This window comes from Trichechus manatus, unplaced genomic scaffold (assembly GCF_000243295.1).
Source record: "Trichechus manatus latirostris isolate Lorelei unplaced genomic scaffold, TriManLat1.0 scaffold00061, whole genome shotgun sequence".
In the NCBI taxonomy this organism is placed as follows: domain Eukaryota; kingdom Metazoa; phylum Chordata; class Mammalia; order Sirenia; family Trichechidae; genus Trichechus; species Trichechus manatus.
Genome location: NW_004443997.1, coordinates 13690906 through 13715030, shown reverse-complemented (window position 1 = coordinate 13715030; position 24125 = coordinate 13690906). Strand labels below are relative to the sequence as shown.

Sequence of the window (24125 nt, the reverse complement as noted above, 5' to 3'; positions counted from 1 at the left end):
GGTTTTCTTCATTCTCCCTTGCTCCAGATGGAGTGAGACCAGTGGAGAATCTTACATGGCTGCTCACAGGCTTTTAAGACCCCAGAGGCTACTAACCAAAGTAGAACGCTGAACATTTTCTTTATAAACTTTGTTATGCCAGTTGTGCTAGATATTATCTGAGACCATGGTCCCCTCAGCCCTCCTGTTTTTCCTTTTTCTTTTTTTATTGTGCTTTAAGTGAAAGTTTACAGTTCAAGTTAGTCTCTTCTATAAAAATTTATACACATACTGTTATATCACCCTAGTTGCTCTCCCTATAATGTGACAGCACACTCCTCCTTTCCATCCTGGATTTCCTGTGTCCATTCAACCAGCTCCTGACCCTCTCTGCCTTCTCATCTCACCTCCGGACAGGAGCTGCCCATTTAGTCTTAGTATCTACTTGAGCTAAAAAGCACACTCTTCATGAGTATCATTTTATGTCTCATAGTCCAGTCTAATCTTTGTCTGAAGAGTTGGCCTCTGGAATGGTTTTAGTTTTGGGCTAACAGAGAGTCCGTGGGCCATGTCTTCCAGTGTCCCTCCAGTCTCAGACATTAAGTCTGGTCTTTTTACTAGAATTTGAGTACTGCACCCCACCTTTCTCCTGCTCCATCAGGGACTCTCTGTTGTGTTCTCTGTCAGGGCGGTCATTGTTGGTAGCCGGGCACCATCTAGTTCTTCTGGTCTCAGGCTGATGAAGTCTCTGGTGTACGTGGCCCTTTCTGTCTCTTGGGTTCATATTTTCCTTGTGTCTTGGTTCTTCTCTTGTTTTTTGAAGTCAGCAAGATGCTGTGTGTAAAGGCACATCACATAGGAAGCGCTCACTAAGCACGCACTAAAGCTGCCACGTGGCTTGGAAGGGCAGGCGATTCCTGGTGGCTGCAGTGGCCAGAGCTGTGTGAGCTGGCCAGGGTCTCTGGCTCTGGGCCCTGTTCCCCTGTCCACCGAGGCCCTGCTCAGCTGGCTCCAGGGATCCTAGTGGTGCCGAGATCCCCTGCGCCCAGCCCAAGGCCGGGACAGAGGTGGTTTGTGATTTCTTAACCACAGCTTTTTCCACCCTCGCCTAGGCTCAGAGTAGATGCTGGGGTAAGGGTCTCCCTGCAACTGGCTCTGGCCCCAGCCAGCATGTGCTAGACATGGACTCACCCCTGGGCCCTCGTGTGGGTACCTGTGACACCCACCTTGCGCACCCACAGACTCAGGTGGGCCCTGTTCTACTTCTCTTGGTGACACCTTGTTTTTACAGTGTTTTTAAAAATCCACAGGTGACACCCCCCTCTGTGGCGGGAAAGCTCTGGAACAGAAGTCTAGTGTGAGGCTGGGCTCGCCCCCTGCCTGCTGCAGGACCTGGCCATGTGGTGTGGCCTCTCAGGGCCCCGATTTCCCATGTCTGGAGGGCTGACCACAGCCTGGTCGTCAGCAACGGCACTGTGGGTGGGAGGCATTGCTGGGGGGCAGGTGTGAGGGGACAGGCAGGGCTGGCTTGACCACCGTGGTGGGGGCAGGGAGGATCCCTGGTGGGGATGCTGGGAGCAGGATCTGGTTGCTTAAGGCATGGGCTGATGGCAGCTGGTTTGCAGGGGTGGGGGCAGCAGCAGGGGGACCATGGGGGAGGCAAATGGTGACTGGGCTGCAGCAGGGTCTGGCCAGGCCCACGACCCCTGCTCAGGATACCCTGTATTTGGGCCTCCTGAGTGCCCAGCAGAGGCTGCCCACAGAGACTCTCAGATCGTTCCCACCCAGCCAGGATGAGTCGTGATGACTGACACCGGCTGGAGAAGCTACTCAGTTGTTTGTCCTGACTTGTCATCCTGAGAACACAGGTCCCAGTCAGGGACGGTGCACCTGCGCCATGGCCTGGGCAAAGGTGCACAGAGGCGGGTGTGGCCTGGGAAGTGTCAGGATGCTGGCCAGGCAAGTAAGGCAGCGGCCTAGGAGCTTACCTGCCTGGGGGCTGTCGGGACTTATGGGCCCGAGCGGGGCTGGTTGAGGTTCCTTGGTTCACTGGTTCCTATCTATGAAGGGGTAGGGGGTGAGATTTCCCAGGTGGTCACTTGGGAGCCATGGCTCCCCCAAATCGTGGGCATGATCCCCCACAGGCCAGCCTCAGAGCAGCAGTGCCCGCCCGTCCTCACAGCGGGCCAGGCCAGATGTACCTCCTCCCCACTCAACCACTCGGGTGGATCAGACCCTGCAGCTGGGCTGTGTGTGTGGGGGCCTGTCTCTGGGCATTTGTCTCTGAGGGGAGGTGGCTCCGGCATCTGAGACGGGGCTTTGTGTCCCTGTTGCGGTGACTGTCAGGAATTCTCTTTCTGACATGGGGGTTCTCGGGGCTTGAGTGGGGGTTCAGTCTGCCACTGGGGCTTCAAGGCCACCAGCCTGTCTGTCCTGTGCCCTGGTCCCAGCATCTCTGCCAACGACGCTCCACACATGGTCTCTTGGGGGGCCTCAGAGGGTCCAAGACTGGATGGGTGGGACAGGCAGATGTGTGCCCTCTACTCTCCCTAGCGCTGGTCACTCATCACTATGTCTGTTTCTCTGGTTCTGGGGAGATCTCTGCTTCCTTATCAGCTCATGTTGCCTCTTGGCCTCTCCTGGCCTTGCAGGGGGCTCTCCCTGGCCAGGAAAGAGGGGATGCTGACTGGACCCATGTCTTTTCCAGAAGCTTCTCCCATCCCTTTCCCACTCCCGCATGGGGGCAGGAGGCAATAGGGGACTGACTGGGAGAGATGTGGCGATCTGGGTGGCTTGGGAGACCCCCGTGGGCTGAGGCATGCAGGGTGGCAGGCAGGTCCATCCTCACATTATAGATGAGGAAACTGAGGCACAGAGAGAAGTGATTTGCTCATCTCACAGAGAACAAGTGGCTGAAGCAGGCATCTGAAGGGCTAGTGGAGGTGAGGGTTGCGTTGGTCCTGGTTGGGGGCAAACCCAGGAAGTGACCCGTGGTCTGTAGTTCAGCATTTGTTCAGCTCTCAGAAGTGGGGAACAAGGGAGGTGAGGGGACTCCCCACACCTCCCCATCTGTTCCGACACTTTAGGGCTGGGGGCACCAAGCCACCCACCCACCCACCTACTCACCTGTCTGTCCATCCATCCATCATCCATCCACAAGTTCTCTCAGGCAGCTCCCCTGGGGGGACCCAGGGCTGTGTCCCAGCCGGCAGCACTGCTCAGCTCCACCCCCAGAAGAGGCCAGTCAGATGGGGGAGGCAGCCACATCACCAGGAAATCGTGTCTCCGCCTGATAAGGCCCAGCGAGGGAGAGGCGCAGAGCGTGCTGACCAGGGCTTGGCGGCAGGGAGAGCTCCTGAGAGGAGGGACGTTTTCTCTGCTGGGACCTGCGGTTTGGTTGCCCATAAAGGCCTGGCAGTAGGAGTGAGCATGGAACGGAAGGGCTGGGGGGAGGCCGTGTCGTGGGCCCTGGGGCTGGGCAGATGAGGGCTAAGTCCCAGCTCTGCCCTCTGAGCCTCTCTTTCTGTCTACAACGCTGTCCTGACTCCCCTGGGATGCTGCCGGCTCCTGGGCCTGTGTTCAGATGCGGACCCCAGAGGTGCGGGCCAGCAGCTCCCCTCAGTTCCCTGGCTGTGCCAAGTCCCTGCGCAGTTGTGGGGGTTGAGGTGCCTGTGCCCCTGAGCCTCCTCCTCAGCCTGTCCTCTCCCCGGACCAGCTGGTGCCCTAGGAGGCCCAGCTGTGTCGCCTGACCACCCCCGACCCCTGCACTGGGCCAGGGGTCCCCATCCTTGCCCCGACCACACTGACTTAAGGTCTCCCCGTCACTCACCTGGCGCCCCCACTGGGGCCATATGCTGTGCCTCACTGATGCCAGCACCCATGGAAGGCCCTGATGAATCTGTTGTAGGAATGAAATGAGCACCCAAAACCCACCGGGCACTGTGCCCGGGAAGCCACACAAACCAGATGAAGTCCCAGCAGAGCCCACCGTCCAGACCATGCCACAGGCTGGTCAGTGCAGTGACAGCGCACAGGGTTTTGTGACCGTGACTCTGTGTGCATGTTGGCACTGTGCTCGGGGACAGCCTCCCCAGGGAGATGGTGCGGGCTGAGCCCTGGGTCTGAGGAGCCAAGTTTGTGGGCGGGCGGGGGAACCACTTTTCAGCAAGCAGCAGGTGCAAAGGTCACTGGCAGGGCGTGCCAGTTGAGCGGGCAGGAGGGAGAAAGGAGAGGGATCAGGAGGTGACCAGGCCAGCTCGTGCAGGGCCCCTTGTGCTGGAGGAGATCTATGCTCAGTTAGATGGGAGCTCCAGGAGAGCCGTGAGCAGTGAAGGGGACACCATCTGACTTGGACAGGGTGACTGCGGCTGTTAAGAGGAACAGAGGACAGAGGCAGGGAGACCAGCAAGGCTGGGCAGCCACAGGGCAGGGGCTGTGTCTGGATTCTCGGAGTAGCACTGGTGGACTGGTGGGGGGTCAGGACGTCACCCCACAGTAAGGGCTCCATAGGACCACCCCATTTGCCCCCAGCACTGCCCCCACCCACCCTTCTGCTTCCTCCAAGTCTCCTTGGCTCCCTGATGCCTGGAGGGGGAGGGCGAGCCTGGCCTCCTCAGCCTGTGTCCCTGCCAGCATGAGGCCCTGACCGCCCCAGCCATGCCCCCAGAAGCCAGCAGCAGCTGCAGTCAGTCTCCCCACGCGTGAAGTGGGGCCTAGACACGAGCCTAGAGGTTATTGGAGGGTCTTGTGAGGTTCCCACACCCTGCACCTTGGACAGAGCTGGCCCAGGCAGGGTGGCAAGGGTCTCCTCCCTCTAAATCTAATCTACTTGACGACGAGGACTGTCCTTTTTTCTGAGGCAGTGACCCTCCTACTCCTTGCCTTAATGACATGATGCTTGTTTCTGCAGTGTCCTCCTTAGGACATTGAAACATGCTGGCCTGTGGACTTAATGCCCAGATGCCCCTGGTGGGCAGAAATCCATAGCCACAGCAAACCCCCTACCACGTTCTGGTTGGGTCTTTATTTTCTGGCTTCTGGGTGGTTACCCTCACTATTCTTGGCTTTCAATGCCATGCCCTCCACCTGCTCCAAGTGTCTTTGTGCTCAGCAGACATGTATAGCCACTTCTGTGCCCTGCGTATATGGCCGGCTGTGAAAGGGGTTCTGCTGTTGAGCAGGAGTGAGGGGCAGCTCAGGACAGCTTCCCCGGGAGGGGGCCCAGCGCTCAGCCCTGCCTGTGCCCTTCCCCCCAGCCTCTCCACACCCACCCAGGAGCCCCTTTACACGCGTCACAGGGTCACACTCTCGTGGGGAGACTGCAGCATTCTTAACCCCACTTTACAGAGAAGGATACCGAGGCTGAGAGGAGTCCCTCGTCCATGGAGGCGGCGGCAGAGTGGGGACTCAACCCCAGGAGGGTTGCTGCCTGGGGGCTGTGCAGAGCCCAGAGAAGTTCCCGAGCAGGATAGTGGGGTGGTATTCACTCCTGGGCTCAATCCTGATGCTGCCCCTTCTCAGAGAATGGCTGAAAGGAACTGTGGGGATGGTTTGCAAGATGAGGCCCTTCCTCATCTCAACCCCAGCTCAGTGCTCAGGATGGTAATATGTTGTTGTCAGTTGCCCCTGAGTTGGCGCCTAAGTCTGTAACGGGCTGCTGTGCAGCATGACTCTTCAGGCACAAGAGGCTGCCCCCCAACCCTGCTTGGAGACTCCCTCTTTGCATTGGCTGCCAGGAAGCTCAGACCCGAGTTTGTGGCAATCAGGACTCTGTGGTTTGTTCTAGCAGTTGTCTCCCTGCTGCTCTCTCTAGGTGTTCCCACAACGTGACTAAAATCTGTTTTGGAACACGGAAGTTCTTTTCTATTAGGTCGGGTTTTTGATACCAACCGCTAAGATTTGACTAGGCATTTTCTTTGATGACATCTCATCCATCTGTTCCTTCATCTAGGCAGCATCTGTTCCAGGCTCAGCCTTGACTGGGATCTGGGAGTTGCTCTGAGAGGTTGTTTTCAGGCCCTCATCCAGGCCACCTCCCACCCTCCCCAACTCCTGCGGGGGTCAGCGGGACCTGCATACTGTCCCCATGTTATCAAAGAAGAAACTGCGGCTCAGGCTGGTACCACCCCCAGGATCTCAAAGGTGGCAGGTAGTGCAGCAAGGGCTCAGTACCCCATCCAGAGCCACCGGGATGCCACCACAACGGCCTGGTCACAGTGGGCAGCTTGGGTCATGGCTGATGCTGGGGACTGGCTTGTGAAGAAGCTCTGCCACGGTCCCTTCCCTGTCTTGCTGTTTGCAGTGGGGGGAGCTGGTGTGGCCTGGGGGATCCAGGTGGTGGGGAGGTCTCTCCCCGAGATGCCAGTGGGTAAAGGTCCCGTTAGTGGCTGGGACACACGGATGGAACAGGCCATTGTGAGGGGCCAGAACCCTGCACAGGCCTGTCGCTGCTTGGGTGTGAATAGAGGCTGTCTCCCCCACCCCTCCAGCCCCCCAGCTTTCTGTGGCGGAGTGAGGCTGGAGCACCGCTCCACACCTCTTCTCAGAATAGGCCCAGCCTTTCCCACAGCCTTGAGGCCCCACAGTGACCTCTGGGTGTCACCTGGCTGTGCCCAGATGGGCCTGTGTCTCACTGTGGGAGACCAGCTCCCCCCTCCCCACCCTTCTGGCTGTCCCTTGCACCCAGGACTATGCCTGTGTGGCCTGTGCGTGCAGAAGCCCCCAGCTCTGGCTTCACAGGCTGAGGTCAGTGCCCCACCCCAGCTACCTCCCTCATGTTGGGTGTCTGAAGCAGTAGCTCCCTGAGGGCAGGGCCGTTTGGGTCTCGCTTCCCTCCAGGGCACCTGGAGCTCGAGGGACTGGCTGGTTACAGACCCAAGGTGGTTGTGCAGGCACAGCAGACGGGATGCCATCCAGGGCTGTAGGGGACTCTGAAGAACTGACCCTGTGGCCCGCCCTGGCCCCTTAGCACAGGGGGAGTTGCACACAGGTTTTGGGGTAACAGCGTGAGGGAAGCAAGGCTGAGAGAAACGTGAAGGGGCTGGTTCTAGTGCGTCCCCTCATTGCCTTTGGGTGCTGTCCCTGCTGCCCTCCTTTGAGACGCCCCCCCACAGTAGGACAGACCTGGGGCCGGAGCTCAGGGTTCACTGTGTCGTGCGGTCAGGTGCCAGCATTGACACACACACACAGTCTATGCAGTAAAGTTACATTCCTTTATTGTCCCTGTTTCTCACAGGGTGTGCTGCGGGCAGCTGCGTGGCGTGTGATTTCACTGCAGGGTGGTTACAGAAAGGGGCCGACGGGTCTATAAACGTGAGCGTGTGCGTGTGTGGCCACCTCTGGGCAACGTGGATGTGGAGCCATCACTCTGTGATGGACCCAAACAGCCTCTACGGTCCTGGCTTGGGGCTCTGGCACCAGAGTCTGTCTGTCAGGGTTTTCTCCTGCAGTAGCTCACCCAATCACTGTCCCAGCGTTTCAGATGACAATGCTAAGGCACAGAGGGCTGGGCCCCTTGTCCAAGGCTACACAAGAGGGGCAGAGCCAGGACTGAACCCTACAGCCAGAAGGGGGTGAAGTGGTCACATCTCTGATTCCTGCTCGCTGGCAGCGCGAGTTGTTGGGTTGCTGGGAGGACCTGCTCCCCGGGGCAGTGGCACAGAGAGCTGCGCCATTTGGATCAGCCACCCCCAGCCGGACTCTATGGTGCTTCTGGGGCCCGGCTGCATCTTGTGAAGCAGTGAGGGAAAGGCCCCAGAGCCGATGCTACAGCCCAGGGCATGCGTGGGCTGAACAGGAAGGCTCGTGCTCACCTGCCCTGCTCCTGGCTGTCCCTCCAGCTGTGTGGTGCCGGGTAGGGCGCACGGGGTACCTGTCCCACAGGGCGATTCCTGCCTTGTCTGAGTGCCCAGCGGGCTGGGGGTGCGCACGACTTCTCACCCTGAGAAAGGGGAACTCCTCCCCTCCCCTTGCTGCCCGCACAGCCTGTCGCCTGGGGTGGGGGTGATGCTGTCACAGAGGGCCCAGTCAGAGTGAAACCCGTGGCTTTGCTGGTGAATCTCAGCTCTCACAGTGGGGACGGCCCAGTGGGGAACTGAAAAGGAGACTGGGCTGTTCCCTGCAGGCCAGCAACTTCCTCCCAGTGGTCCTGGGACCCGGAGCCAGGCAGGGCCCTTCACACCTCACCCATTTTGCAGACAGGAAATAGAGGCTAGGAGAGGCCAACTCTCTTAAAGCAGAGAGAGTGAGCATCAAGAGCCGAGGGCGGCCGAAGGGTGGGGCCTCTGGGGTGGGGCTGTGCTCCCATATCCCTGGCTCCCAGGGGAGTGGGCAAAAAAACCTTGAAAGGTGGCTGCAGTCCCTCGCTTGAGTCTGAGATGAGGTGCCAGAAGCACTGGGTGCAGTGAGCATCCATGTCAGTGGTGACCAGAGCTGGACTCTCTGGAGCCTGGTCCTGGTCAAGATCCCTCTCCTAGTGGTGCCTGTGGGCTGGGAAGAAGGTTATGTGTGTGGTCTGAAAAGGCAGCCTCTGCCCCACTGGGGCTCTCTTGGCCCGAGAAGGTGGAGGAGATGGGGGCAGCAGAGGGTCAGCCCCTCTCTGGCCCAAGACCTGCAGAGGTGCTCTGTGGCGGGCGGCCACTCTCAGGCCCATTGGTGCTGGGTATCTGACAGGGCTGAGATTTGAGGTGGGTTGACAGCTGGCTGGGACTTTGCCAGCCACACTTGGCTTTGTCCCTTTGGGTATATAGGGAGAAGGCCCCAGAGCTTGTGGCTAAAAGGCACTCTATCTGCCCCGCCCTGCACACAAACCTCCTTTGTGTCTCAGACTAGAAGGATGCAAAATTAGGTTGGTGTGGAGCTTTGCACAGCGACCAAACCCTGACTCTGCCCCCTCCTCAGACTCTACCTCCGAGATGGTGGTTCTCTTTAAGGTGTGGTGACAGCCCCTACTTCCTAGGGTTAGTCTGAGGGAGACCTGTGCTTAGGAGGGGTTAAGGGTGTGACCAAGGCCTCTGCCCACTCTGGGCAAGGAGGTTTTTCCTCTACCAGGAGGGTAACAAGACACCAGAGGAGGGAGTTGCCCTCAGCCAGCATAGGTTTCTAGAGAGGCCCTCAGGAGAGAGTGGGTGATGAGCCTGAGCCCCTCTCTTGCCTCCTAGAGTTCAAAGCCCAAGCTGCAGGCAGCCTGCTCCAGCATCCAGGAGGTCCGGCGCTGCACCCGTCTGGAGATGCCCGACAACCTCTACACCTTTGTGCTCAAGGTGAGTGAGTGACAGGCCTTCCCCGCTGGGGTGGGACATACAAGTCACAGAGCCTCACAGCTGCCCCCTGCTCCCGGCCAGGTGAAGGACCGCACAGATGTCATCTTTGAGGTTGGAGATGAGCAGCAGCTGAACGCATGGATGGCCGAGCTCCGGGAGTGCACAGGCCGAGGGTGAGGCCCATGGCCCTGAGCCCCACTCAGCACAGCCTCTCCTGTGCCCTGACCTGCGCAGGTCCTCACCCAGCCTCTTCTCCAGCAGGCCAGAGAGCGATGTGGAGCCGCCTGCGCCCTCAGCCCTGGAGCCCGGCCCAGCCAGCTCCCCAAGGGGAAGCACAGATTCCCTTAACCAAGGTGAGGGAGCTGGCACTTTGTTCTAGGGAGTCCAGTGGGGACCCAGCCTCACATGCGTCACCACCATCACCACCTTCTCTACCAGGTGCTTCTCCTGGGGGGTTGCTGGACCCAGCCTCCCAGAAAACAGACCACTTCCTGTCCTGCTACCCCTGGTTCCACGGCCCCATCTCCCGAGTGAAGGCGGCCCAGCTGGTCCAGTTGCAGGGCCCTGCTGCTCATGGTGTGTTCCTGGTGCGGCAAAGTGAGACGCGGCGCGGCGAGTACGTGCTCACCTTCAACTTCCAGGGCATAGCCAAGGTATGGGCTGGGCAGGGCTGCCCTAGGCCTGGTAGGCCCTGGGGGCTGCTCCTGAGCCTACATCTCCCCTGTCTGCAGCACCTGCGCCTGTCACTGAGCGAGCGGGGCCAGTGCCGAGTGCAGCACCTCCACTTCCCCTCGGTGGTGGACATGCTCCACCACTTCCAGCGCTCCCCCATCCCACTCGAGTGTGGTGCTGCTTGTGACGTCCGCCTGTCTAGCTACGTGGTCGTTGTCTCCCAGCCACCAGGTGGGACCTTCTTGCCTGTTTATTGCCTGTTTACAGGGGAACAGGAAGCTCGGGAGTGGAAGCTGGCCTGAGGGCACACAGACCTCATGTTGTATCCCGTCACTTTTTCACAGGTTCCTGCAACACCGTCTTATTCCCGTTCTCCCTGCCTCGCTGGGACTCGGAGCCAGACCTTCCCCACCTTGGCTCTCCTGCCTGTCCTCGGGGGCTGGGCCCTGAGGCGCCCCCTGGCCGCTCCTCACCCCCGGAGCAGATCTTCCATCGGGTGCCTTCACCTGAGGAGCTGGCTGACAGCCTGCGGCTCCTGGAGACTGGGCCTGAGGTGCGGGCTCGGGACTCAGACTATGAACTGGATGCATCCTCTCGGAGACACTTGCGGGCCATCGACAATCAGTACACACCCCTCTGACAGGCCGCGGCCTCCAGACGCACGAGGTGCACGCACAGACATGGACTTGAATGTAACCGTCTCCTCCCTCCCACGCAGAGAGAGGCTGAAGATAACTTGCTCCCCCCTTCTGTCAGGCCTGGTGAAGGGCCTCCTGTGAGTTCCATCACCACCTGCTTCCTCCTCACGTTTACAGGTGTAGTTCTTGTTCGTGAACGCTGCCTACTCTGGATCCCTAGACCAGCCGCTGTCACTAGAGGCAGGGTGAGGCCCACAGTGGAAACCTGTTCTCCTTCTCACTGACACTGTCGTCACGGCTGATGATGACAGACTTTCTACTGGGGAGTCATCATCAGGAAGCCCAAAACACTAACAGCTCTGGATTCTCACGTGGTTTTCCTGTTGTCACCCTTGCCACAGGTGACCACACCTAGTCCTGCTTCTTCTCAGCTTTAGGACAACGCTCCATCAGAGTCAGAGGGACAAGCTAAAAAGCTCGAAAGTGATTTTAAACATTTTACCTCAGATTAATTTTTTTAAAGGATTCAGGTTTCAAAACTAAACCGTTGCTTATTTCATTGCACTGTCTAAAACTAACCCTGTGATAACTAATCTAATACCCCTGCAGTTGGAGACAGCTATGCAATCCTGCCTAGGTTCACCCACCGTCCAAGCCAAGACGCCTGGCTTCCTTGTCTACTGCATCCTCAGGACAGCCACCTGCTGAGTGGCCAGTGTCCTTCCTGTACGTAGAGAAGTGAAGCATGTGTCTCACCCTTTCAGGGAAATTCAGGCAATTACTGAAATAGGGTGGCAAGGGATAGCTCTACCCCAGTGCCTTATAAATAAATAATATAAATAAAAAACTGGATTCTGGTTTACAGCAGCTTTGTGGTGAGAATTAATTGGAGGGAGGACGACAGAAGGGGAAGAAGGGCCCCTGGGCCCTTTCTAATAAATTCTCCCCCACAGGGCCTGGCTCAGAGCCCTTCCCCACCAATAGTTTATCTGCAATTATCTGCAAGTGGGCTTCAGGCTCATTTGTGAACCAAAACGCAAGCCGGAAATCTGGTGCCATAGCTAATGAAAACCTCCTTCAAGAGTCTAGTGTACCTGCTCTGTCCCGCTGGTCACTGCGGACACAGATTTCATGAGTGTGCACGCACACCACCGCCACCATCCAGGCGAGCCCTAAAGCTAAAGCTCCATGGGCCCTTGCCTTTCTTCACAAGTCACACAATTCACAGGGGGACTGGCTCCTCCCAGAACTTTCATGTAGAGGCTCAGGAACAAGGGTGGCAGTGACAGAGTGGGGTCAGCTGCTCCTGGAGAGCCATTCAGTACAGCTACCCGGCTCACTGCAGTGGCTTCTAGGAAACTGGGCGTTTAGCACAGCTTAGCATTTATAGACACATCCATCAGAGGCTCAAACTAAACCCTGGCCTACAACCAACAGTACTGACTGCCTTATCTGGGGCGAGAGTTTGGTCTGCTCCCTCCAGCTATTCTCTGTACTCTGAGTCAGACTTCTTTTACTTCTAAAACTTTCTGGGGTTTTAGGAGGGGGGTGGGGTGGGCGAGCAGCCACCTCTGCAACACTTTTAAAACCAAAAATCCTGAGTGCTGTCACAGACTGTTAAAGCAGATCCAAACTTGATCTAGACTGTGGTCCATTTCTAAGAACACCTGCTTTCCTTTATTTTCTACCAGTCAAGCAGATTTCTAAAATGCAACACTCCGCAAAGTGTGAACCAAAAGAACAAGCAATAGTCTGGATCTCTCTTTTAAAGAGAAAGTCACTGGTGAAGACTTCCTTCTGCGATGGCTAGGCAGAAACTAAACCCAGTAAGTTCACTCCCTCCAGCCAGACATCTGACCATCGGGGAGAGGGCGTTTTCCAGCCAGGGGCTCCCACTTCTATAGCCACGTCTCAGGGAGCCTCCAGAGGCAAACCAGGTCCAGCCGACCAGCAGCTCTGCCCACTGGCTGCCAAGTATAAGCTCAGAACTTGTGACACAGAAGTGGACATCACCCACCCCAGACTACTTCAGGCTGAAATGTTCAAGAAAAATATCTCCTTCTTTAAACATGTCCTAGTTACCAGCACAGCTCAGATACATCCTGACAAAAAGCCCCCTCATGACTTGGGGGGAAGTGACACTGAGCCAATGCTTTCTCTTCCCCGGGCACCTCCCTGGTGGCCGCAGCCAGCCCACCACCCTCTGCGAGAGCCCAAGGCCCGGAGCACCACAAGGCCCCTCGAGTTATCTGATTACAGGAAACAAGCATAGGTTGACAGCCCCCAGCACCGACACCTTCTTATCTGACTTCAGTCAACTTTTAACACTAACAGTCACCAGCACCAAAGAATTAAGTCAACTAACCTGCCTTCAATTTTAGACCAGCAATCCATATGGCTTTATCTGGTATAAATCTTCTGCCTTTGATCATTTCTGGACCGTGTAGGAAAAAGGAATAGCAGTCATTAAAATCCTGGGCCAGAGAACACTATTTTTACATAACAGTTTCTTAACCTAAAATCAAGGCCTTGACCTCCTCTCTGAGGGTAGATTGAGATCCCTTCATGCTTTCATTCAGGGCTGAGTCTCTTATCGCAGATGTCAGCTCTAAGCCCCCACACGACAGAGGGACTTGATAGTTCTCCACTGCCTCCTAACAAGGACACATCTGACATCCAGTGTGTGGTCGGAATAAGCAGCACATTGTAATGACGACACAGAAGGTGGATTCATCTTGTACCATTACAGGCAGAAGGTATCTGGCAATTTTTTTATGTATTGTTTATGTACTGTACAAGTAACTTATTCTTGAATAATGCAAATTTTGCTATAATGTACAAATTGCTCTATGTGAATTTAAAAAAGTTTTCAGAAACTTGATTTGTTGCCTTGGTATTTACTGGCTCTGTTTTTTTCGACTGTGGCCTCTCTACAAGACCCTTACCCTGCTCAGACATGTGCTTTTCCCCTGATCCCCCTCCGGCAGTTTGGGGACATTAACAGGTGTGAGTGAGTCCACCCCAGTAAGCTGCTGTGTATACCCCTGCATCTTGTCAACCTTTCTGCTCTCTGGTTTTCTTTGACAGTTTTTTTAAAGAAGTGTCTCCTGCCCCCTACTGGTAAGACAGACAAAATGCCTGCACCCAGACCACATTCACCTAGCTAGCACCACTCGTGGGGGCTCAACAGATAGTAAAAAGGAAGCTTACAGGATTGGCGTCAGCCTGCGGGCGTGGGGGCTCAGGGCTGCCCAGCTCTGGCCGGCCTTCCTCCTCCTGCAGCAGGCGGGCTCTAATCCACCTCAGAGAATAGCTCAGTCTTGGCTTTTTCTAGAGATACCTTGAACCAGAACTAAAGGTGAAGAAGAAAAATCATTTGACAGCTGCCTTCTGGACCATGAGGAAAGCACACTCAGCCTTCCTGGCTTGACATCAGTCTCCTACGACAGAGGAGCTCACACAAACACACACTAACTTGATGCCAGTTTTTAAAACTTTTTTTATTTTTAAATTTTTTTTAAGTTTTTATTTTATATTATCTACAAAGTAAAAGTTTTTCCCTTAACTTAAAAGTTGAACCACTGTAGACAGTGATCACCTCATCAAACTTGATTTATAAATAATAATCCGTCGGTTTGACGGTTTAAGAATTTACTGAACCTTTGTCAAGTTTAGTAAAAGGGCGTTCCGAGTCTTGATTTTTTTTTTTTTTTTTTTAGCGGTAATAGCAGCAAGAATCACTCTTGTTACTTCTTTTGCTAACTGACGTGTTTATGACTTTCAAAGGGTCATTAAAAAATAAATAACTTCCAGTTTCAGCAAGCAGAGCTGGGGTACTTGCGGGACTCTGAACAGCGTATGGAATTATGGAACAGCCCACAAGTTCCTAAATGCCGCTATTCGGTCCAAATATCTTCCACTGCAAGGTGAACTGTTAGCATTCCTATTGGATGTTACAAGAAATCAACGTATATTTTTAAAAACAAAATAAATGAAATTCTAGTTTTCTGTGCTTCCAGTTGGTAGAAGCAGTAGAAGGGAGGAGGGGATTTGGCCTTTCGGTTCCTCCAGGGCAGCCTTACAACTGCTGTTGGTGGTGGGCTTGTACTGTAAAAAAGAAAAGTGAATATTTAAACACAAAACTGCAACACCACGCATTAGCCTAGTGTCTGCAGCACACGACTGTAAACTATCCTCGTGCTAGCTGAACAAGACTCAAGATTAAATTCGCTTTTTCCCCTCCCATCTTCATCGGAGGGGAGGGGTGGGTGGGTAGGTGACAGGGTAGAAACAAACCAGTCAGACGTAAAACCATTTCAGATAAAACTCCCACAAGACCTGTTGCTCATGGGCTAGGAAAAAGGCCTTAACGTACCCCCTCCCAAATACTAGGCCAAGCACCGGTACTGCTTTCAGAGTGAAAGGTTCGCCTGTGAATACAGCCATGGCAGCCAGCAAGCATTGGCGCGCGCTCTCGGGCGCCTCTCCCTGCCGGGGCGTAGCCTGGAGCTGACGCTGCACTCACGACCAACCACACGCAGCACTTGCGCATCAGGAGTGTTCTCAGAGCTCCACTCAAACTCTGCCCTGGTGACACCCCCCACGTCAGACTGCTGGGCCTCAGGACGGAACACGCCGCCCTGTCCAGCCTAGCATACAAAGAAGGCCAACTGAGTCCTAGGCATGCGCCAGCCACCCAGACTGCTGCTGCTGTTTCTCATCAAGCCAAATCCTGGAGACCAAAGAACACAGACTAGGCTCCGGGAGCCTCGGGCCCTGACACTGAGCTGACCGTCACAGTCCCTACTGTGCGCACTAGAACGGGTCTTGCTAGCTCTCCGACGAGGGGGGTGAAGCACTGGCCCTGCCTGCCCTTCGCCCTGTGCGAGCAGAATGCTTTGGGTGCCCCGGCGGCCCCTGCACACACACGCCTCACCTGAAGGGTGCGTCATATAGGGGAAATGCGCTGTTGTCGAGACTGGAATGGGCTGTAGTGCACTTTGAGCGAGGGCGGCCTGGGGACCGCCGGGTGGCTGTGTCGTCATTAGCATCATTGGCGCATGGGCAGTTGGATGAGAAGGAACCATTCCTGACTGTACATGAGCCTGAAACAGAGAGCTCTTTTACGCATACAGGCAACATCTCCGCTTACACAACATGTCAACTGTGTTCCTTTCACTGGGCTGGGGCTCGCAGGAAAGGGCAGCGGTGGGCCTTCAGGGCCTTTTCTTGTCTCTGGGGGCACTCCCTAGGGCATCATCAGTTGACCTACAGACATGCGTCACCCTCTGTCAGATCCTGCAAGCTGGGGGCAGGCACCAGTGAGCCTGGGGTACAGGGCTGCCACGGCCTGGTCATCAAGATCTCCGACACTGGGTCTATGTGTGGGGCGGGGCCCTCACAAAGATCAGGCCGCTCAGCCAAGGGCAGCTTCTCAACTGAAGATGAGGCAAGATGCAACGATGATTCAGAGTCCAGCTTCCATGTACTTTTACAGATAACACCCCTTTCAAATAGGAAAGCAGGTTTTATGTTAAAGGCTGGGTCACTCAGACCTCTTCTAGTCTGTCCCTCCCCCTGCTGCTTGCCTGGCCATCAGCACAGCTCACTGAAGAGTGTGTCAGGGCAGGAAGAGAGAGACTCTTGGGTCCCCTTTGTGCTGATGGAGGAGGAGGAGGTTGCAGTTCATGGCTCCAGTGAGATCAGGAAGGGCAATCTGAAATGATCATCTGGGCAACCCAGTGTCCCTGTACCAAGATAGGAATTCCGCATGGTCTCCCTGTCCTGTTGGAAAGGTGGCCAGAGCCAGCATCAGGGATGGACCCAGCTCTGCAGGGTGTGGCAGGACCAGGAGAGAGCTCTGTTTCCTGCCTTCCACACTGGGCACTGGTCTAGTCCACGCTAAGCCTTTAATGAAACGCCGTTTTTACTCTCTCGTACACAGTCAGATGGGTCCATGGCATGTTGGGCTTTCCTGTAAGTGGTAACCTTTTTGTTCTTTCAGCACAAACACAAAACGAGGTTTTAAGAACCTCAACTTCCAGGTACGTTCACACATACCTACTTAGCCACCAGCCTCTGCTAGACATCTGCAGGACCCCAGCTCTCAGGAAGTTCTAACTCAGCCAAACCGTGCTAGCCCGCACCTGACCAAACCAGCTTCCCACCCCACCATCAAAAGCACATCATCAACTGCAGTGCACTGTGCTACAGAACCTACACTTTGCAGGATGAGGACGCCCACACTTCCCAGAGCTATGGACCTCTAGTTATAAAGCAGGCTCCCGAGTCAGAGCCAACTGAGACAGACCCCTAACGACACACCGGGCCAGACCTCACTGGCACTATCTGACCTAAAATGAAATTCAATCAGGTGGGTCTAGCTTAGACCCAACCTAAGAGAGTTTTATTGTTAAAGTAGCAAATAAAAAAAAAAAAAAATTAAAAAACCATCTCATACAGCCAGTTCACCCTTAACAGCCCCAGAGAGGGCACAAGGACAGCGTGAGAGCCAGCTTCACTCCTTCTCCTCAGGAAGACAATCCAATTTGGCCCGGATTGCACTGGCCCTGTTTCAGCAGCTGATACAGACAGCAACCACTGAGATGGCACACACAGCTTTCCACCTTTAGAAGCTTACTACACTGGAGGTGAGCTCCAAAGTGTTTCCAGGGCTGCTCGTGGAGAAAAATGGTTCAGAACACCTGCTGCTCACTGCACCCATGTACAAGGCCACACCCTTTCCAGTACAACGTATGGTCAAAGCAGATGTATGGATAGCCAGGGAAAACAACTGGAGAGACATCTCCGGAACCCATGAGGCTGACATTCAAGCTGACAAGCCCAGGGTGGTCACCTCAGAGGGCTAAGCACGTGGGAGGGCCCACCCTCCCTGCCAAGCTTCGTGTGTGTGTGTGCGCGCGCGTGTGGGGGCGGGTACATATACATGTGTGTATGTGTGTACATAGCAGTGAAGCTATATACACAAAGCAAAGCAGACACAGAAAGGAAAGAAGGGCCGGGCTGCATTCCAGAGTCAAAGGTATTTTTGAGGTCTCAGTTGGGAAACGTTCAAGGGCGGACCAGTCAGCAACTCCATTACGAAACCACACAAACACTCACGTAGGGTCAGAGCACATGTATCGCACAGGGAAAGGGGACAGGTGAAGGCACCACACACAGGGCATTCTAGCCAGAGAGCATCTGGCTCTGCTGCTGATCTGACAACCTTCACACCCTACTTGCTCTTGACAGAAAGTTGGCTAAAGCTGGTTTACCTGAGGTACGTGGGCCATGTGGGGTGGATTGGTGTATGCCGGCTGAACATGAGAAGGATGGATCGTAAAGACGGTTTGTTGTGCTGTTGGGAAACTATTTTGTGGCGACTGCGTGTTGGAGGCAGGTGTCATGGAGGGTGGGGTTGGCGCGAGCCCCGCGTGGTAGATGGCTGATTGCTGCTGTGGACTGGCCAGATGGAGAGCCTGGGCCGCCTGGTGCTGATGGTGCTGCAAAGCGACCAGCAAGAATTGAGAAAAACACTTTAAAGAAAGGCAGTTGAGGCTCACACACAGAGCTGAGCTCTGTGCATGAAAACAGGCTCCGATGAGGGGCACCGAGAGTGCGAGAATGTATGGGGTGGTCAGAGCAGGGCCAGGGCTGCCTCTTGCCCAGAGGCTCCTTTCTGGGGAGCAGAAGCCTGACTCTCAGCCTGACAGTTCCAGGCCCTCAACCAAGCAGAGGTACAACAAGACTCCTTCTCCCCCTGGGAGTGAACAGATGTCAAAGCTGATCCTTAACAAACACGACTGAAGATGAAAATACAAAAAAAAACCCTCAAAACACATTAGGAATGCCCCAAAACATTAGTGGTCCTCCCACAAACTCCTTACTTTATATGCTTTATGTTAAATTAGGCTTTTCAATAGTGAGCTTACCCGATCACGGTATGTAACTAAAAGCCCCAGGAGGCACAGCCTGCTGAACTGCGCACGGGTTACCTGAGGGAAGGGCTGCCACGTGTTCTCATCTCCAGGTACCTACCACCTGGCCGGGCACTCAAGGAGGGACTCAGTAAATACGGAGAGGGAGGGTCTCTGAAGGCCTCCGCTTTCTCCTTACCTGAACAGGGCTGGGGGCAGGGTGACTTCCACCATGTTGGCTTTGCTGCTGTCCAGTCGGGGTAGCCGAAGGCTGAGGATGTGGAGTATGTGGGTGCAGGGTAGCGTTGGGGTGCGCATACTGCTGAGCAAGGGAGCCAGTGGAAACTGAAGTGAAAGGAAAAGGAGAGTGTACAGCGACGGGATGATCTGGATTGTTCTACTACTTCTCATCAACTGAGCTTTCTCGATGGGTACAAATGTCTAACTTACACCAAAACCAATCTCTATACTTCACTCCATTTTCTTGAAAAATAAATGTAAAGTCATTACTTAACAATCAAACTAGCATTTGAGTCCTATGCTAACACAGCTGTATATATTTTAATATAAAATTTAGTTAGTTTGCATTTACTCTTAAAACAGTCACTAGGTTTTCCTCAACAGGCAACGTGAAGGCACAGGTGGAAACAACTCAATCACACTCTCCCGGCTCTGGTCAAGGCCATCATCAGGCTAACCTCACCATGCTACTGCCCTGGAGCTGGCACAGTGTCCAGTGGGCACAGATGCTATCAGGGTAGGGGAGGGAGGGTGGTGTAAGTCATCTCCACTCGTATGTGCTGGGGTCAGGGCTCTATCTTCAGGGCCAAATGACCACAATCTCCTCTGGTGGATCAGAGGAGCCACTGTGTCACTTAGTTTGTTCCCTGGGCTCTCTGCTTTACAGAATCGCGTAGATGACATTACCTAAGCTACGTAAGAAGATGAGCCCCTTCAGAGCACCCAGTCCTTTAGAAGGGACTTCACTAGCTAGAGTAACTTCAAAGGAAATAGGATGGGCCAGTTTAAGTAATAATTTGTTCATTAACGATTAGAACCAAAAACTAGTTCTTTGTAAATCTTAGCTAAGGCCATTCCTTGGAACAAAGCAGGGAGATTAGGTAGAAATTCATTTGCCCATGTCTTCCAAAAACAGCAATTTAAGAATCAGAAGGACAATAAGACGTGTTCATTGCTTCCGATGACTACCTCCAGCACACAATACAAACCCACCCATGATGTGGTAATGAGCTGAGGACAGTCTTCTCAAGACACAGCTGGAGCAACGCATGACCCCCAGTCTTTGCTCAACACAGTAATCCTAAAATCCTTTAGAAGCTGAGCCCACACACAGAAACAATTCCAAAATAGTTCCTCCCAGTCTTCACATAACGTGTTGGCAAATACAGACACACAGGGGACAGGTCAGGGAGAAGCAGACACTGCTGTGGGATCAGGAACCCTACCTCCAGAAGTGTGAGAGGCAAGGCTGCAGGTAGTCACTAACACAGATGACTTGGTGTGTCCCACGTCAAAGTTATGCAGAAGGTTAGGCATATGAGGCAAAGGACCACCAAATTCCAGCCCAACTGGTTATCTCCCCAACTGCAAATGTATCTCTTAAAAATGGGGAGGGTGAGGCAAATGGCCAGTGCTGGGACCATCTGTGTGTGCAATGCCAACACCACAGCTGGGACAATACTTGAACTTCTAGTGTAGATCAAATAAAGGAGTTTTGTCTATACACTGGTAACAGTTTCCTGACTGTAGGAGTTAACATGTTGTTCTTCTTAGGTGCCACCGAGTCGGTGCTGATTCACAGCGACTCTATGTACAACAAAATGAAACAGTGCTCAGTCCTGCACCATCTTCACAATCATTACTGTGTTTGAGCCCATTGTTCCAGCGCTGTGTCAATCCATCTGGTTGAGCATCTTCCTTTTTTTTTGCTGACCCTCTACTCTACCAAGCATGATGTCTTTCTCCAGGGACTGGTCCCTCCTGATCACATGTCCAAAGTAAATGAGATGAAGTCTCATCATCCTTGCTTCTAAGAAGTATTCTGGCTATACTTCTTCCAAGACAGATTTGTTCATTCTTCCAGCAGTCCACGGTATATTCAATACTCTTCACCGACACCATAATTCAAAGGCATCAATTCTTCGGTCTTCTTTATTCATCGTCCAGTTTTTGCATGTACGTGAGGCGATTGAAAATACCACGGCTCAGGTAAGGTGCACTTCAGTCCTCAAGGTGACTGAAGTTTTGCAGCAGATTTGCCCAATGCAATGTGTCATTTGATTTCTCGACTGCGGCTTCCACGGGCATTGATTGCAGATCCAAGTAAAATGAAATCCTTGACAACTTTGATCTTTTCTGTTTATCATGATGTTGCTTACTGGTCCAGTTGTGAGGGTTTTTGTTTTATGTTGAGGTGTAATCCATACTGAAGGCTGTAGTCTTTGATCAATAAGTGCTTCAAGGCCTCTTCGCTTTCAGTAAGCAAGGCTGTGTCAACTGCGTATCGCAGGTTGTTAACGAGTCTTCCTCCAAACCGGGTATCACATTCTTCTTCATATAGTCCAGTTTCTTGGATTATTTGCTCAGCGTACAGACTGAATAAACATGGTGAAAGGATACAACCCTAACGCACACCTTTCTTGATTTTAAAACCACGCAGTATCCCCTTGTTCTGTTCAAAATGCTGCCTCTTGGTCTATGTACAGGTTCCACATGAGTGCAATTAAGTTAAGGAGTTAACGTACAGTAGAAAATCTATATTAATAAGGAAAACTGTGGCAACATAGCCTCTGGGTATTTTTAAAAAGAGCTGTTGACTGTTTTCCTGAGAGCTGGGAAAACCGATGTGCTAGGAGTTTTCTTGGGTGTCACAGTCCCGTGAGTCTGTGAAAGGAGTCTCTTTCCCCTAACTCACTGTTTTCATTAAAACACCACCCTGGCACCATCATACCCATTTAGTTTACTTTCAGCTCCTCAAAACTGTCTAGGCACTGACTTGGTCTAAAGGAAGAAAAGATTTAACACAAATGTTTATTAATTTTGACCCTTACTTTGCTGTTCTTGTTTAAAAAAAAAAAAATTAAACTCATTTAAAAAAATTATTTTTAAATAATTAAAATTCAAAATGTCTGAAACGACTAAAATCTACCCAGAGCTGTGCTAATACAGTAGCCACTAGCCACATGTGGCTATTTAAATTAAAAAAGGACAGACTCAGTTTCTCAGTAGCACTAGCCATATTCCACATGCTCAGCAGCCACATGTCTGGTGCCTACTGTACTGGACGGCAGTTTGTAAAACATTTCCACCAAGTTCTACTGGGTAGTGATGCCCCAGAGTCATTCACGTTGCCTTATTTTCAAATTATCAGCATTTAAACTCTCTCCTCCCCATGAGAAACTTCTTATATGTTTCATTTTAAGAATACTAAATCCATCTGAGGAAAAGCAATCCCCAAATCCCAAATTCTATTTATAGGGTTTCATAAGGACAGTAAGGAATCTCATAATCCATAAGCCACTGCTTTCGAGCAGATTCCGACTCATGGTGACACTACAGGACAGAGCAGAACTGCCCCACAGGGTCTCCAAGGAGCTGCCGGTGGATTCAAACTGACGACCCCTTGATCAGGAGCCAAACTCTTAAACCACTGTGGCCACCAGGGCTCCACCACAATCTAAAAGCTTCTAATTTATTTATTCAAGAAAAAAATTTTCTTTTTTTACTGGGAAGTTTTAAATTTTACTTTTGATTACCTTGTAGGCAAAATATTAAGAATATAAAAAAGAATAAAGAAAAAAATAAAGTCTAGGTGGGTGGTATATATATTTTTTTACACATAAAAGCAAAGCCATTGCAAAGAGAATAATTAATGTCCATAAAGTCTTATAATTAAGTTACTCATCAATTAGAAAAACATAAAAATTTTGAAACTATTTGCTTGGAGAGAAAATTAAAGATGAAAGATTTGTCACTATGCATATCTAATAAAAGACTATCAATATTTCAAGGCTATAAGATAGAATGTTCTAATCTATACTCTAATTTGCATGCACAGCACAAGCTTCAAGTAACCCAGGCTGAGTAATCTACACATGGTTTTCTTTAAAACATCCGTCCTTTCCCTGCCTAAACAGCAGTATACTACAAGGCACTGTGACGTAAGAAAAATCAAGCAGATGCAATATATACATCATCAGCTGCAAATAAAATTTAAGGAGGTTTAACCAGGAATATTTTCCCCTGTTCACCTTCTAGCTTAACAGATATGAAAGCAAGTACATTATCCAGGAAGTCATCCTCCCCCTCAAATACAAAACCTGGGTAGCTTACTGGGAAAAATGTGAAATTTACACTTTAATTCAATATTAATAACACCAAAAATACACTCTGGTCCCCTGAAAGGCCAGTGAAGACTGAAACAAAGAAAGGTGGGACAGGAGGGAAACGAAAAGTTAGATGGGAAGAGAGACACAGGAGAGAGAAACGAAGACAGGGTGAAAGAAGAAATGTCACAGAACATGGGAAAAGGAGAAGTGTAGCAAAGGGCTAAGTGCTGAGCTAAGCATATTATTTCAGTGCTTTTGTTACACACGCTCATTGTAGCTAAAGATTCCAGGGTGGTTAAATAATAAAGTGAATTCCCTTTGGAATTCTGATGGAGCTACTCTTGGTTAAACATTTATTTACCAAAATTAAGTAGCTTTCATGAGACCTGCTCCATCAGGCCAAGTAAATCAAAGAAGTATTGCTTCCATCTTAATTAAGAAATGAAGTCAGGGGCCAGAACTGGTCCAGAAATCCCCCTCAATCTCCCACTGTGCTCCTTGATATAAACGTTTGCAATTCTCAACAGGCTACTGGTCGAATCCTTGTAACACTAACCACATTTCAAACATCGTTTCCCAGGCCACGATCTTACTGAAGCAGATTCAGTCCTGAAGGCTGTGTGTTTAATTCGAAACGAGGTTTTGTCACTTTGCCCTTGGATGCACAAGTCATGAGAGATCACCAGCATTGCAAAACTTTAAAAAGGACACAAAACAACAACCTTCGAACTTTTTAACCCAATGTTAAGTTCAGAAAAAGGGAAGTGTGAAGGAAAGTTTAAATGTCTTTAGAAGGGGAATTAAAGCAACTGGACCAAATCATGACAAAGTGGCTTACAAGAGGGGAAAATGAAGCAGCAAATTAAATTGCAAACAGCAGCCCAACTGTTAGTTTCTTTTAAAACACACTGATATTCCTCCCTTCTAGGGGAAGCTGTGCTAAGGCAGTTAATGCTTACGTGTGATGATTAAGGATCTGTTATTAGCTACTTACCAGGAAACTGACTCCAAAACTACTAACAGAGGCAGTAAGATGGTGAGGATAACTACATTTGAGACCTCCATTTGAGTACATAATAAAATCAAGTTATGACACTGTCTTTTAACATACTATAATCACATACATAGTTTCCCTTTAATAGTATATACATACAGCAAGACTCCTTTTTAAAGAGCAACTATTAAAGGATTAAATTTGTTAACATTTCCTAGCACCAAATAAATAAATGATATGCATATACCTTTTATCAACTTATTTTTGGATACCAAGTCATGGCCCAATTAGTAAACATTTAAGGTCAACGTGTT

The 24125-nt window shown here is 52.0% G+C and overlaps 2 protein-coding genes across 3 annotated transcripts in view; one reads left to right on the top strand and one right to left on the bottom strand.

Annotated features, from left to right (window-relative positions):
* SH2B3 (SH2B adaptor protein 3) overlaps positions 1 to 13745 on the top strand; it is a 40095-nt gene extending 26350 nt beyond the window's left edge. For both annotated transcript variants that reach the window (XM_004379076.2, XM_023733799.1), the window contains exons 3-8: positions 9138 to 9239; positions 9321 to 9412; positions 9498 to 9592; positions 9678 to 9892; positions 9971 to 10142; positions 10256 to 13745. In XM_004379076.2, the coding sequence (XP_004379133.1) occupies positions 9138 to 9239; positions 9321 to 9412; positions 9498 to 9592; positions 9678 to 9892; positions 9971 to 10142; positions 10256 to 10551 (972 nt within the window). In that variant the 3' untranslated portion in view covers positions 10552 to 13745. The remainder of the gene's footprint in view (positions 1 to 9137; positions 9240 to 9320; positions 9413 to 9497; positions 9593 to 9677; positions 9893 to 9970; positions 10143 to 10255) is intronic.
* Positions 13746 to 15139: 1394 nt separating this feature from the next.
* Positions 15140 to 24125, bottom strand: part of ATXN2 (ataxin 2) — a 97247-nt gene continuing 88261 nt past the window's right edge. Inside the window, exons 21-23 of the mRNA XM_023733800.1 lie at positions 18668 to 18813; positions 17827 to 18054; positions 15140 to 15654 (exon numbers count right to left, since the gene is read on the bottom strand). Of these exons, the coding sequence (XP_023589568.1) occupies positions 15199 to 15654; positions 17827 to 18054; positions 18668 to 18813 (830 nt within the window). The 3' untranslated portion in view covers positions 15140 to 15198. The remainder of the gene's footprint in view (positions 15655 to 17826; positions 18055 to 18667; positions 18814 to 24125) is intronic.